The sequence below is a fragment of the Catharus ustulatus genome, chromosome 2 (assembly GCF_009819885.2).
Source record: "Catharus ustulatus isolate bCatUst1 chromosome 2, bCatUst1.pri.v2, whole genome shotgun sequence".
Classification (NCBI taxonomy): domain Eukaryota; kingdom Metazoa; phylum Chordata; class Aves; order Passeriformes; family Turdidae; genus Catharus; species Catharus ustulatus.
In genome coordinates, this window is record NC_046222.1 from 69911047 (window position 1) to 69925271 (window position 14225).

The 14225-nt window shown below is 36.0% G+C and overlaps 1 protein-coding gene across 1 annotated transcript in view; it reads right to left on the minus strand.

Moving 5' to 3' along the window:
* Nucleotides 1-1083: 1083 nt before the first annotated feature.
* The window catches only part of KLHL1 (kelch like family member 1), a 183349-nt gene continuing 170207 nt past the window's right edge, over nt 1084-14225 (minus strand). The window contains exons 9-11 of the mRNA XM_033053069.2: nt 10924-11136; nt 5924-6095; nt 1084-4934 (exon numbers count right to left, since the gene is read on the minus strand). Coding sequence (XP_032908960.1) covers nt 4875-4934; nt 5924-6095; nt 10924-11136 — 445 coding nt within the window. The 3' untranslated portion in view covers nt 1084-4874. The remainder of the gene's footprint in view (nt 4935-5923; nt 6096-10923; nt 11137-14225) is intronic.

Here is a 14225-nt window from a genome sequence, read left to right on the forward strand (position 1 = left end):
TTGAAAAATGGATTTTTTAACATTTCACTATTTGTAGAAACACGTCAAAAGTATAATTTAAAAATTACAGTAAATTCACGAATACAAGCCGCACTGAGTATAAGCCGCATCGCCGGGTGTTGGCAAACATTTTGTTCTTTGTCCATAAATAAACCGCACCTGAGTATAAGCCGCTCTGTCGTTCGCAGCGAAGACCCGCGTGCAACAAAGTTGCCAATTAGTAACAGAACGGCGGCAGGGCGGGGTTTACTGGCTCGGTTCGGGCCATGAGGGCTTGGGGCTTGGGGTTGCCAACAGGGCTGGGTGGCCCAGCTTGGTGGGGCCACTCGGTGGGGCCGCTCGGGGCTGGCCGCTGCCACCAATGGGCTCGGTCACCCCGGCCCGGCGCTGCCCCGCGGCACCAGGGGAGGCACAGAGCCCGCCGGCACCTGCGGCGGTGATGGGAGGCGGGGATGTAGCCTCCCTGCTCCTGCGGCGGCGGTACGCGGGGACGGGAGCCCCCCGAGCCGCGGGGTCAAGCAGGAGAGAGCCCCTGCTTCCCCTGAGCTGCAGGGCTAAGCAGGAGAGAGCTGCCCCGCCTTCCCCCGAGCCGCGGGGCCAAGCAGGAGAGAGCCCCTGCTTCCCCCGAGCCACAGGGCCAAGTAGGAGAGAGTCCCTGCTTCCCCTGAGCCACAGGGCCAAGCAGGAGAGAACTGCCCCGCCTTCCCCCGAGCCGTGGGGCCAAGCAGGAGAGAGCCCCTGCCTCCCCTGAGCCGTGGGGCCAAGTAGGAGAGAGCCCCTGCCTCCCCCAAGCCACGGGGCCAAGCAGGAGAGAGCCCCTGCCTCCCCCAAGCCGTGAGGCCAGCAGGAGGGAGCTGCCCCGCCTTCCCCATCCCCTGTGCTGCCTGCACAGAGCAGCTCCACCCGCTGCACAACAGAGTAACCAATTTGTAACAACCGCGTAAATGCAGGGTTTTACCGGCAGGAGCTCGACTTTGCAGTTTGCACTGACTTGGTTTGCACTCCCGGGGTTGAAAATGTCAGAAAATTATTCAGATATTGGCCGCTCCTGAATATTAGCCGCATTTCCGGTATGGAAGCAAAATTTTGGTCAAAACGGAGTGGCTTGCATTCGTGAAATTACTGTATATATTTTTCTTGGGTTTTTTTTCTACTTAATTCAACTGGAATTATTCCATATTAATATAGCTTCAGAGTGCCTAGAAAAGCATAGTGTTGAAATGCATCCATTTAGCATTTTGAGAGAAAACAAATCAGAAAGATTAATTAATTTGAAAAACACGGAGATAATATGCTGTGGTATTTTTCTTTTTCTTTTTTTTTCTTTTTTCTTTTTTTTTTTTTTTTACGTAAATCACCAATTAAAGTCCTGCAAAAATGTAATTCCTTTGATTTTTAAAAATACTTTTATTAATAAATATTCACTGGACTGCCACACCTGTAACACTTTCCTCTTGTGGGAAACCTGCTTGTTTTATCTTTTAGGTATTGCTTCTATAAGCACCTCAAGAAGCAAATTTGGCCATTTTGGATGAGGCTCTGAGAAACTGGTCTAGTGGAAGGTGTCCTTGCCCACAGCAGTGGAGTTGGAACCAGATGATCTTCATTCTATGATTTGTTCTATGATTCTTCGATTTCTTTGCCACAGGCCAAGAATGATCAGTTTTGAACAGTATTGCTTTTTCTAACTTGTTACAAAAATCTGTATGGATTCATCCATATATAAAAAAAAAAATTAACATTCACAACCTAGGCATTCTTTCTATCTCAAAACCAGTGGCAGTAAAAAGGAAGTTAATAAAATTTCTAGAAAATCAATAATAAATTAAAAAAAGGACTTTTTGACACATAGAACAGAGAAATGTAAGATGTCTCAGCAGTCCCAGAGGGCCTTAATGTTAATTACTTCAGAGGACTGTAATTTTAATTACTTTTACTTGTGTTTGATTAGTGGAAAAGATGTTCATATTAAAGATAGACAACAATAAAAATATGTAATTCAGGTTATGTGAAACACAGACATTCTAGTTAAACTGGTCGACATTCTAGTTAAACTGGTTGATGTTCTCAAAAAAAATTGGAAAGACTGAGAAAAAACCAACATTTTATAATATAGTTAGAATATTGAACCAGAATATTAATAGAATATTAAATTTGACTACTAAGCTAGAACACTAGTAAACTTCAAAATAACTTTTTGAGGAATTTGGTCATTGATTTCACTAAAATTAATGTTTGTTGCAGCTCTGATTTCACTGTGATTTTTTACTTTGAAATCAAAGAGACTATGTGAGACAAAAGAAACCATGGTAGATCAACTATGTCACTTGTTTTTTGAAAAGACAACCACTTTTCATGTAAACTTAACATTGCTTAGTCCTATTTAGTGCATCAGAAGTGATTTTAACCCTTATACATAAAAAATGGGTTTTAATCCACCACAGAAATCAAGACTACGATTATGTAGTACTTCGATTTATACATATTTCTTTTGAAAACAAAGGTAAAATTACTATTTTTTTAAATAAAAGTAAACATAATAGTAAGAAAAAAAAATCTTTTTCATACATTCTTTTTAGAAGAATTTGAAGCAGTTGTATATAAAGAATATGAAAACAAATTTTGGTTCCTATTGTGGCTGGATTTTACATAGTCAAAATAAAACAAATACTAATTTTATTCTTTCAGAATAAGAGAAGTGGAAGAGACTGAAAAATTTCACATGAGAATAATTTTGTAAAATAAAAGCAAATTGAAAAAGTGGAAAAGAAATTGAGACTCAAAAATGAAATTGATGATAAATGGATGAAAATAATGATCAAGGCACTTAAAACAAATTTGCCACAGAATGAAATTAATAGGAATAATCCTATATTGAAGATCAGTGTATAGGTAGAGCAATAGTATTTCTATTATGCATTAATATAAAGAAATCAAAATAAAGTTATGGGAATAGAATTAGACTTCAATTTCTAAGTTCTTTAGCTATCTCCGTAGGAGAACTGAATGCCCAATGTCTATATTTAATTACAGTTATAATCCGCAATTATAATCTAGAATCTTCTTCATTTGGTCTCCAAAACTTGTGTTTGTGTAAAGCAAAATGTTTAGAGAAGTGACATTTTTTATTCAACAACTAATTGTAGTTGGAGAAAAATTCACGTGCCTGTCTGTGAAAGATTATATGCAATTCAAACAGCAACTGGTTGGAGAAAATTAATATTGAAGTGTTTTCAGCTGATTCCAAATTAGGACAGAGAAATATTTAAGAGATTTAAGTCCATATACTTAGGTTTCAGAATTGCAATTCAGCTTACATCAGTAAACAAAGACCTCTGCATGGCGCTGTTAGAAGGAAAGACACATCTTCGAATCAAACGTCCCAAGATGGAAGCTCTACATATTGTTTAATCTCAAATGATTGCAGAGTTTTCCACTGAGAAAATTCATTTTAATGCAACCAGAATTCCTTCTCAAAATTTCTAGTGGCAGTGGATTGTGGTTTCTACTTTCGAAATGTTTCCTATAGGATCAGCAAAGATTTACAGAAGTTTATTTGGTGCCCTGTTCCCAGAAGCTGTGCATCCCTGAACAGCAGAATTTCATATTCCAGCAGTGGCCTCAGGTTCCAACTGATTCAGACAGAAAGCATCAGCATCAAATCTACTGCCAAAGCAAAAGCTCAAACTATCATTACTGGCAGAAATTATCAACCCTAAAGGGAAGCACAGATGACACTAGTATATTTACCATACAAATTTTATCATATCAAATGGTCTCATTTTCCTTATTCCACTTGCATTTATTATGATTTCCTGACTTGCAGTAATTCTCAGTCATAAGTGAAAAGTCATAAATCGGCAGCTCTAAGTTGGCAAAACTGTGTATGTACAAGCATCAGAAAAAATTAAAATGTAGGATTTTTCTCCCTCTTGAAATATTAGAGGAGGCTTTATAGACTGTTCTTGTCATGGTTCATCCATTAATTTGATGCAGTGAAATAAGGGGATCAATTTTCCAGTTTGTCATGAGCTTCCAACATGCAGTAGATGCATTAAACAATGTGTTTAAACACATTAAAAATGTGTTACAGTCCACATGCTTAAATTGAATATAAGAAAGAATTATGTAACTGCTTCTTTGACTGCCATTAGTTGCAACAAAGCCCCAGGACTGCTTTATGTATTAGTTGAGTAAACACACAAACTTCCCCCCCAGTAGACTCATTTATAAGATGCAATAGCACTGCTGAGGAGGTACAATCTAAAATTGCAAAAAATGTCAACTTTTAGTTTTGAGTTTCTTCTGACTCTAGAGTCACAGTTCAGTCACAATGAATATCCAGACCATTTGGCCTCTTCCTTTCACTAAAGAAAAACTGCTCATTTAGATGAGAAGACCATAAACCATTTGAAGACATGACCTGAACAGCAAAAAAAATTATATTACTATCCACTTTTCTCTTTTAAAAAACACAGTTTAAAATTGATTAAATATACTTCCATGATTCTGCAGTTCTCTTGCAGTCATGAAAACTATTCTCATATTCCTTTCCCCTCTTTGTGTAGATTTCCCATGATTATCCAGTTCTCCAGGACAAATTCATGAGAACAATACCTGAACTTACTACTCTACATTCACATATTTACGCCTACAATACTCTGGGGTTTTTTTCTTGTTCACTGACTGTGAACGGTTTTAAGATTTTATAGGGCATAAATACTTAATCTTTGTCACTTCTAAACTTCCTCAAGTTTGTGATCAACAGTGTATTCACTGTGTAAATCCTTGTTCTTGTGAAGTTACCATTGTCTTTGTCTCATAGAAAAATAACAATTTCACAGTCAGTAAAATCCTAAGCAGTGCTGACAAAGTCATGGTTGTTTGATGACTACAACACAGGCACCAGCTCTTCCAATATTTAAGGAAGCCATCTGCAGAAAAACAGACATGAATTAACTGAATAGGAAAAGAACATGCAAAAGATTGCCAAACAGGAAAAGCCATACAAAGATTGTCAAAGTGCTGTGTCAATATTATTTTTAAATGGTCAAAATTAATGGGAGTAAAATTTGCTAAAAATAAATCAAGCCCATATTATGTTACTATTGTACTTTAAAATTACTTACTCACACCTGACATCTTTCATTTGGAAGTGTGAGAACAGAAAGCAGGAATTAATTTTAGAGTTACCATCAATTTTGTGAACCACTGAGATGCAAGGGGTTTCTATATTGTGTAGACTGTGGTTGATGCTTCCACTTTAGTCCTTGAGGCAAGGTGAAACCTAACAATACAGAAATGTATGGTTCCAGTATTCCCAAACAGTTTCGTGTGTCCTTTAGAATATGTTTAGCAATTTTAAACCATTTTCAAGACAAAACAAGGACTGAAACCCTTAGGGGACTGAATCTTGCTGAAACAGTCACAGTAGAGTCAGCTCACATGTATCTCACAACAAACTGTAATTAGTGGAATTGTATAAATCACAACATTGTTTACATATCTCCTAACTCCTTTCCAAGCATGTTTGTTAATGTTTTTTAACATAGACTGGTGGTTTTGCAAAAAGAATTCTTCCAAGTTAATTTCTTATATTCTACAGAACATCATAAAAATGCTCTTCTCAGTAATTCATAGTAGATTAAAAAAGATGGGTTTCTGCACTAACTTTAAAGCATTTATGTCTACATTTAAGCTTGTCAACAGAAGTTTCCCCTTGCAATCATAAAAAGAAATAGGTATTCTTGAGTATAATACATCACACCTATTTTAAATGCTTATTTTAGGATAAGATCGTGACTTCAGAGTACTCACCTTTCTGCACTAAGTTTAAAGGAAACTTAGAACGGTTGATTCATACATATATGTGTGTATATGTGTGTGTGCACATGTGCATATATAAAATTAACTTTGTAATTACCTGTGTCCACTCATTTGTTTGAGGGTCATATGCTTCCATAGTGTTCAGATATGACTGACCATCATAGCCACCTACTGCATATAATTTGTCACCAAGGAGACAAACACCAACAGCATCTCGAGGCATACTCAGTGGAGCCACCATTGTCCATGTATCAGTTTTTGGGTCATACCTGAGCAAAGAAAAATGAAACTGGGTATGTGGAGAGAAGACAAGCATAAATTCATGTTGATTTTCACTTGCATATAGTTCTTTTTATCCTGGGGAAGAAAAAAAAACACTTTAGCATCCTATGAAAAAAAATTCTTTCTAACAGCAAAAAGAAAAGATACAGATTTATTATGTTCCTAATTCAACCCTCTAGATGTTGATTAGAAACTTCTGCTCCGCTAACCTTCTAAAATAAACTAAGATATTGTTAGGATAGCGTGTCATAAAGCGATCTGAGAAAGATACATGAGCAATATCTAAATGGCTGGGTGTATAAATTTTATTTTTATGCTATGTATCCATTTAAATAGGGTATTTCCTGTAGCACATCAAAAATATTAGAAATAATATTTCTAAAACTAAATTTCACTATATTTTAATTTCTGAAATTATACTATACAACAGTAAAAACCTCCCTATGTATTCTAATGCTTAACTGCATTAGAGTAAGTGTCTCCTCCTGATATTTGCTCTATTAAAGAAAGTAATACTGGTTTTAAGTAATACTGAATTTTTAAAACTGAGAGTAAAAATCCTTTTTTATAATGATGGTAATTTTAAAATCAAATATATAACTTAGGTTTTCATTTAGATATTACTTAACAAGGTAAAATTGTCTAATTTCTGAAGTCATTCCATTCTCTTTTGGACATGCATAAACCAGAAATTATTTATCTTTTGATAGTTTGTTACCAAGGATGTCTGGAATATTAGGTTATGCTAGATACCTCATTTTTAGACTGTTGAATATTAGTAAAATACAATAGTGTATCACAGTATAATAAAATTAATTTCATCTGTCCTTAAGGAAGTCTATTACACAATAGAATCATGTGATCATCTGACTTTATTAATTTGCTTAAACTTACATTTGCTTAAATGTAAGTATTTTAGTACATCATATTAACAGTAAGAAACTTTTAAGGATACTGTTTGAAGTCCTACACATTTGAACAATGAAATATTACATATTTTTTCTTTTTTTTTTTTAATACAAACACTGAAACAACAATGCTACAGTGTTTTGTTTGTAACAGTCTTTTGGCACATAAATATGATTTTTAAACTGAGCAATCAAAGAATTATCTGTAACCTTGTTTATACTGTCTTTAAGATGTAAACACATTTTAAGAAAAAATCTACTTTTCTGCTAGCTGCTAATCCTGGCATCTGGGGGACTTCTCAGAAAATAAGATGTCAAATATCTAGCTATATAATAAATCTTTTTCCTAACTTTAGAGGAAAATACTCCAAAATATTGCTTGAATGTGTGGAAGAGAAATGAACATGTAACAAGCCAAAAAAAATTACTGGATTTTTTTCAAAGACTCTGCAAGTTTTTCAACAACATCATCATATACCTCCAGCTGAAACAGTTTCCCATCCAGTGAAATGCACCAGTGTGCATTGTATCTTCACTTGCCTAAAGGTAATAAATGTTTAATGCACGCCTTCATACACTGCTCTTAAATTACAAGGGCCAAGGTGAGCAGGTACAAAAGTTAAAGCTGAAAAACAATACAACTGACATCATAATTGGACCGTTTTTTTATTTTCTTCTTCTTCTGATAAACAGGTATGCAAGGCCAAAATGAATCCTTATAACTCAATGCTGTGAACAAAACAGAACTGCACAAGAACTTGTTGGTTTTGTAATTGCCAGGAAAATACCTGAGATTTCTTACATCCTTTTTGCTGCTAAAAGCAACTCTATAGGTCATCTTTATAATAACTAGATATGCCCCAGGCTGAGCAGGGTTACGATAAAAGCTCCGGAATGTGGAAAAAAAATCAATTTTGAAATCAAGGTAAGATGAAGGAGAAAAAACTATAGGTCAAATGACTGTTTTTTTAGCATCTGTCAAGTTTTGAGTAGCATTTGAAAAAGAAAGCTGCTTTATGAAATCTGCCAAAATATCTTGAAAATTTTATAAGTCTTATGAAGAAAATAGTTGTTTTGCCTTTAAAAAGGAATGGAAGATTGCATTTTGACAACTTGTGAAGATGAGTGAAATGTAACTATTATTTTATTTCAGAATGCTTGAATCCAGAGGAAATCCTTTAATATTGCATCAACCTTAGAAGAGAGTAAAGTGTAAAACCTAATTACTATTGAGCAGGACTTTAGCAGTAGTATCAAAATAACACGTATCTACTGCCACTATATTTCCATAATCTCAAAAATTAATTTCAAAATATTTGGTTTGATGGTCTTCCAGGAGCAAATTGGTACTGGAACAAAGCACATCCTACCAGGCTGCATCAGAATGACAAAAGGAGTGAAGCAGACTCATTCCTGAAGAAGAGACTTAGTTAAAAAGCAGGCCTTGGATATTTGCAGGAAGAAAAACTTTCAGAGAGATATAAAATACAGTAATTTCATGACCATAAGGCGCACCGGACTATAAGGCGCACCCCCCAGAGTTGGCAAATGTCGCAACTCTGTAGATCATATAAGGCACACCGGACTATAGGGTGCACTTTTTTTTGCCGCGAAGATCCGTGCCGCGCGTAACAAAGTAACGAATTAGTAACGGAAACCCGCGATCGTGGAGTTTACTGGCAGGTGCACAATTTGGAAACATTTTTCACAGATCGGCGTAGGCTTTCAAAGGCAGCCCCAGGCGCCCTCCCCGTGCAGTGGGGCCCTGGCACTCCCGCCCACGTCCGGTGCTGGCAGGCACCCCCTCGTAACTCAGCAGAGCTGCCGTGCTATTCCCTTGCTTAGCTCAGTGCTCCTGCTGTGCTGCCCGTCCCTTGCTCGGCTCGGCACTCCTGCCGTGCCATTCCCCCTCGCGGCTCTGTGGAGCGGGTCTGCCGTCCGTCCCTCGCTCGGCTCGGCGGTGCCACTGCTTCTCGCCCCTTTCTCGTGGCTGCAGGGGCTGCACCGCCGCCACTTTCCCGTGGCCGCAGGGGCTGCGCCACCTCTTTCCGGTGGCCGGCGGCTCTTCGCTCTCCCCGTACTGGCGGCTCCTCATTTCCCCCACGCCAGGGCCGGAGGCAGCTCCCTCCCTCCCCGCGCGGCTCCTGCCGTCTGTGGCCACCTGCTCCTGCTGCCCCTCGCGACTCGGTGCTCCCGCGGCAGCGCCCCCTCATTGCGGTTCACACTTCCGGGGTGGCAAATGTCGCAACTTTGTACATCATATAAGGTGCACCGGACTATAAGGCGCACTTCCGGGTTTGGGGGAAAATTTTAGTCAAAAGGGTGTGCCTTATAGTCGTGAAATTACTGTAACTCGGACTAATAGACCTCCTCTTTACTTACTATCATTTACTATTGTTTAATTTTCTTAAGATATTGAGGGGCTTTTCTATTTTGAAAATAGAAATTTCAGTGGAAATTCACATCCATTCAATGTAAACTAATAATCTTACAAGTTCTTGTTTGTTAGTCCTAACTTTTATTCTCAAAGACGACTATTGACAAAGTACATTATCCACACCTTTTGCTATCAGTGGAAAAAATACCTAGGTGAGGTACACTGTATATTGTCATTATAATACCAGTACATCAAACAGCATAAGGATAGGATTAGTTCATTTTTGCATGAGAAAGGCAAATGTGATGGGGTATGGTTTGTCTGCAACGCTACCATTTTTTTCAGAGAATGAAAAATAAAAGTTCACTTTTGAGTACCAATAAGCAGAAGTAGTAGCAAATAAGCAAAGGCCTCTTACTTATTAAGACTGTCGCTAGTAGTCTAAATATAAATTTATTTCATTGAAAATTCTTGTTATTGTTTCTTATAAATAGAGGTCCACAAGCATAGGCCCTGTAAGTACAGGCATCATGGGATTTCTGATTAACTATACTTCTGTTGGAGATAAGAAGAATGTGGCAATGCATGCTCTTTGCTTCCATACAGTAGAGATGGCAATGAGTCTAAGACTGAGCAAAATCATATAGATAACATCAGGAGTTTTAACTTATAATTTTTCAATTAAATATTGAGCACCAAGCTGGATTCAGCAGAAGAAATAACTAACGTTTAATTAATCCCTTCAGAAAATAAATAACAGGATAAATCTTTCCCAGCTTATACATTAGGATAAACCAATTACTCAAACATATCTACTTTAACTTTTGCAATCTGTTCACATTTGGAGTGAGTATTTTCCTTCTTCTATTTTATAGCATTCAGAAACAGAAAAAAAAAAATCAAATATTAATTAAACATTTTAAGAATACCTTTAAATTGAATGCTTTATACACTTCAACTGTGCTGTACTGTCCTACAAGATATTATTGGATTTGAAGAAAATCTACTTGCAAAATTCAGAGTACTGTAAATATAGTGTATTAAGCTTATGTCACCACATTAGAAAGTGGTAATTTTGCTAAAGGAAGTAATACATTCTACTGTGAATATCTATCACTTAAACAGTTTTTTATTTCTTTTTTGCTTAGCTATGTTTTTAGTATTAGAAAATGTTCTAAACACAATTCAATTTTGTTATAAAATAATTTCAAGGAAATGCTTTTTTCCCTTCAATTTTTAGTTTGTGATACTGCAACGCATAATATAGTGTCCTAAAAGTACTTAAATGGGATGTGAAAAGAGTATATTTTTTGTGTTTGTGGCAATATATAACAGTACAGTGAATAAAAAGGAATGGCAATAAGTGTCAGAGATTGTTTTTCACAGACCTTTATGGAATTTTTCAAATAGGTACTAATTAGACATTTCTTGGTTAAAAACATCTATTTAATTTTACCACCACAAAACTAAGAAAATAATGCTACCAGATACTATTTTGTGTTTTTTAAAAAGGCATGTATAATTTGATACCTTTCCACATAGTCCAGCAGTCGAGAACAGTGATTAGAAGCAGGAGCATCATGACCTCCAACTGCATAAAGAAAGCCATCGCAGGTAGCAACTCCTACACCTCCTCTTCTCTTACACATAGGGGCACACATATTCCATTTATTTGTATGAGGATCATAATATTCCATTGAACTCAAACATGAGCTTCCATCCCGACCTCCAACTGAATATAACCTAAGAAAGTCCACACAAATAAAAATGTTGAGAAAAAAAGAGCTCAGAATTGCAGAAATGAAAATGAATATCTGTTTTTAATCTGACATCAGAAAAAAGGAAAGAGAAACTATATATTTTTAAATCATGTGAATCTCATATAATGAACAAACACAGATGTTTTCAATATTATTGCCAAACTCATGTGCTATTTAGTGCTTTGTCTATCTGAAGAGAAAGGAAGCTATTTCTTTCTGCTAATGAATATTTTCATTCTTTCATTACTGCATATACAGTCAAAAGTACCACAAATGACATGCAGATTTGTCTCTACATGTTTAAAAATCATGTAAGCAGGGTTGCTGCCTAAGCTCATAATCTATGAGATGGAAGTGGATGTGCAAACTTATAACCGGTAATCCAGACAAATAAGAAATACGCAACCCATTTATTATAGTTTCTCTGTTTTTGCTGTGCATTGAAGTATTAAGAAGCACAAACAATATGGAAAACTAGATCTGATATTAAACAAATTCCACATAAAGATCTATCAATAGGAACACATGTTCAGCAGAAGTTTTACACCTAGAATATACTAAAGATCAAATATGAAATGCGTTGCACATAGGACTATGATGTTATGTTTTAAACATGTATTTTTAAAAGTACTACCTCAGTTTCAAGGCTCTTGTTCACACTGAAAAAAATTCTTATCCACACTAACAGCAACATGTCTACTTTGCAAGAAAATTATAACCCCCAAGCACTGTGTGTTGTTTTTCTTCATCAGAATGTTTTATGAGGATTGAGTTATATTGGAAAGTCATGGACAACTTCTGAAGAGTATTTTAAACTTGAAATGATAAAAGTGTGGTTTAACAAAAATGATGTTGTGTTTGTAAGTATCTGCAGGCAAGAAACTTGTTTCGTTCTACTCTTCATAATGGGTCCCAGGAGGAAAGATTTCTGATTGTTCGTTTCCCCTAATACCACACTGTATTCATTCTGTATGAATCTTTTTGCAGTCTGTTGCCTTTTATACAGTGCCTGGAGATTAACTAATAGAAACACAGGCTATTTTAAAGTCCAACCACTAAGCAATTGCAGATGTGAAAGTTGTCTCTGTAAAGCAATTACTCATTTGGAAGCTTTTACTGTCCTAAGCACTCCATGAATTCAGAACCATTTAAATGTGCATTTGCCATTACATTTCATTGGCATGAATGCTGATGAATAAGGAAGTGCTGTACAACCACTAAATATGTCACTGAAGCCTGAGAACATTTAGGTAGTGCCTGACAGGCATACCTGTGTTCTGACTAAAGCACCCAGGAGAATCCATATTCTTCTATGAGAGATACTAAAGCAAATGCACATTTTTGCAACTATTTCTTTGGATCCAGACTTAATACATTTAACTTTATTTATGACTATCAGATATTTACAAATTAAATCAGTATTAAGTGACACAACTGTGTTAATCTGTGGATGTCTACAGTGCCTAACTTGCTGTCATGCTCAGAGTAGTCAGCTGAGCCTAAAGAACAGCACTAAAAAATATTTAAACATGTGACCAAAAAAATTTACAGTGATATGAATGTAAACATAAACATTTGCATACAGGTGACTGTAAGTACGTTATCTTTATTTTCAAAGATGTAACTTGGTTCAGCTACCCACAGACAGTGATAAAACAGTTTTTGTGACATATAAGTTATGTTGACATTCCTTCCAGGCTGAGAGATATGGAAAATAGTACAGTAGAAAAAGCTATGACTGCTGACAACCTGAAGCAATTTAAATGTCAGTAGACAACTACATGTCAGTAAGTGAATTGATTTCCAAAAATATAAATCATGATTAAGACTTCTGAGATTTTCAAATATATTTCTAAGTAGATATTTGGACATGCAAACAAAGAACACCATTTAAAAAATGCAAAGAACCAACACTTCTGCATAATTCAGTGCAAATAATCTTGTGTACCCCTAGTCAAAATCCCCACTGCTTTGATATTTCTTCTGGCACAAAAAATTCTAATTTATTCCATTGTCTTTCAACTGAAATAAATCAACAAGCTGATATTTGCACACTAGAAGTGAAACATACTTTCTCATTCGGCTATTCCAATTAAGACTGCTAATAAAATACAGCTGAAGGCACTCTTGAGTTGCTGGTAAGAAGGTGGCAAATGTTGTTCATAAGTAGTTGATAAAACTTTCAGCCAGTGATTGGGACCACCTAGTCTTCTGCTAAAATGCTCACTGCTATTCAGAACAAAATTCATTTTCAAAATCATATTTTGGAACTAACATTTTAGAGTTTGATTGTGTTTCTATCTCTTTTCTCTAAGGAATCATTATTTTTTTTTTTTTTTTTTAATTTCACAAAGGTGAAATAAAAATAGTTCAGACAAGTAAAAGGTGGAAATTAAGTAATTGCTTTAAAGCTCTGGTTGTGTCTGAGCATGAACATTTTAGCTGGAAATTGTTCCAGTCTTTAGTCAAATTTCCAAATCCATATTCACAAAGGCCCAAAATGACTGGGGATCAAGTCTGCAACAGGTGTTGAATATTCAGGATACTGTAAAGCTATCTGAAATGTCTTAACTACTTATAATTAAAGTTATTTAGTAGTTTTACTTCATTTTTAGAGCTTAGGGTCTCCTATTTTATTCGATGACTCCAAATTGAAAAAAAAAATCAGCTTTATCTAGATTGGCAAAAAGTTTTTAATAACATTTTTATAGGGAAAAATACAATGTATTTCTCTGAATTAGCTGAATTACTCTTCATGATGTATCCCATCAAAATTAAAAATATTATTAAAAAAATAGTCATCTATCTCTGCTTAAAGAGAGAGATCAGCAAAGAAAAGAAAGCATTCAGTACTGAGCACTTTTATCTCCACAGTGAAAGTTCTGCCTGTAGAGATATTATAGATTTCTATTCCTAAATGGTCTACATTTCAGCTGATTCAGACACTGTGCATAGATATGAAATTAGGCCAAGCTCAGCCTCTTCTGTCTTTTCAGGGTTTTGTAACTTCTTTTACTAAGATGCAGAGAGATTCCTGAACATTCGTATATTTATAACTCTATGGATAATTGG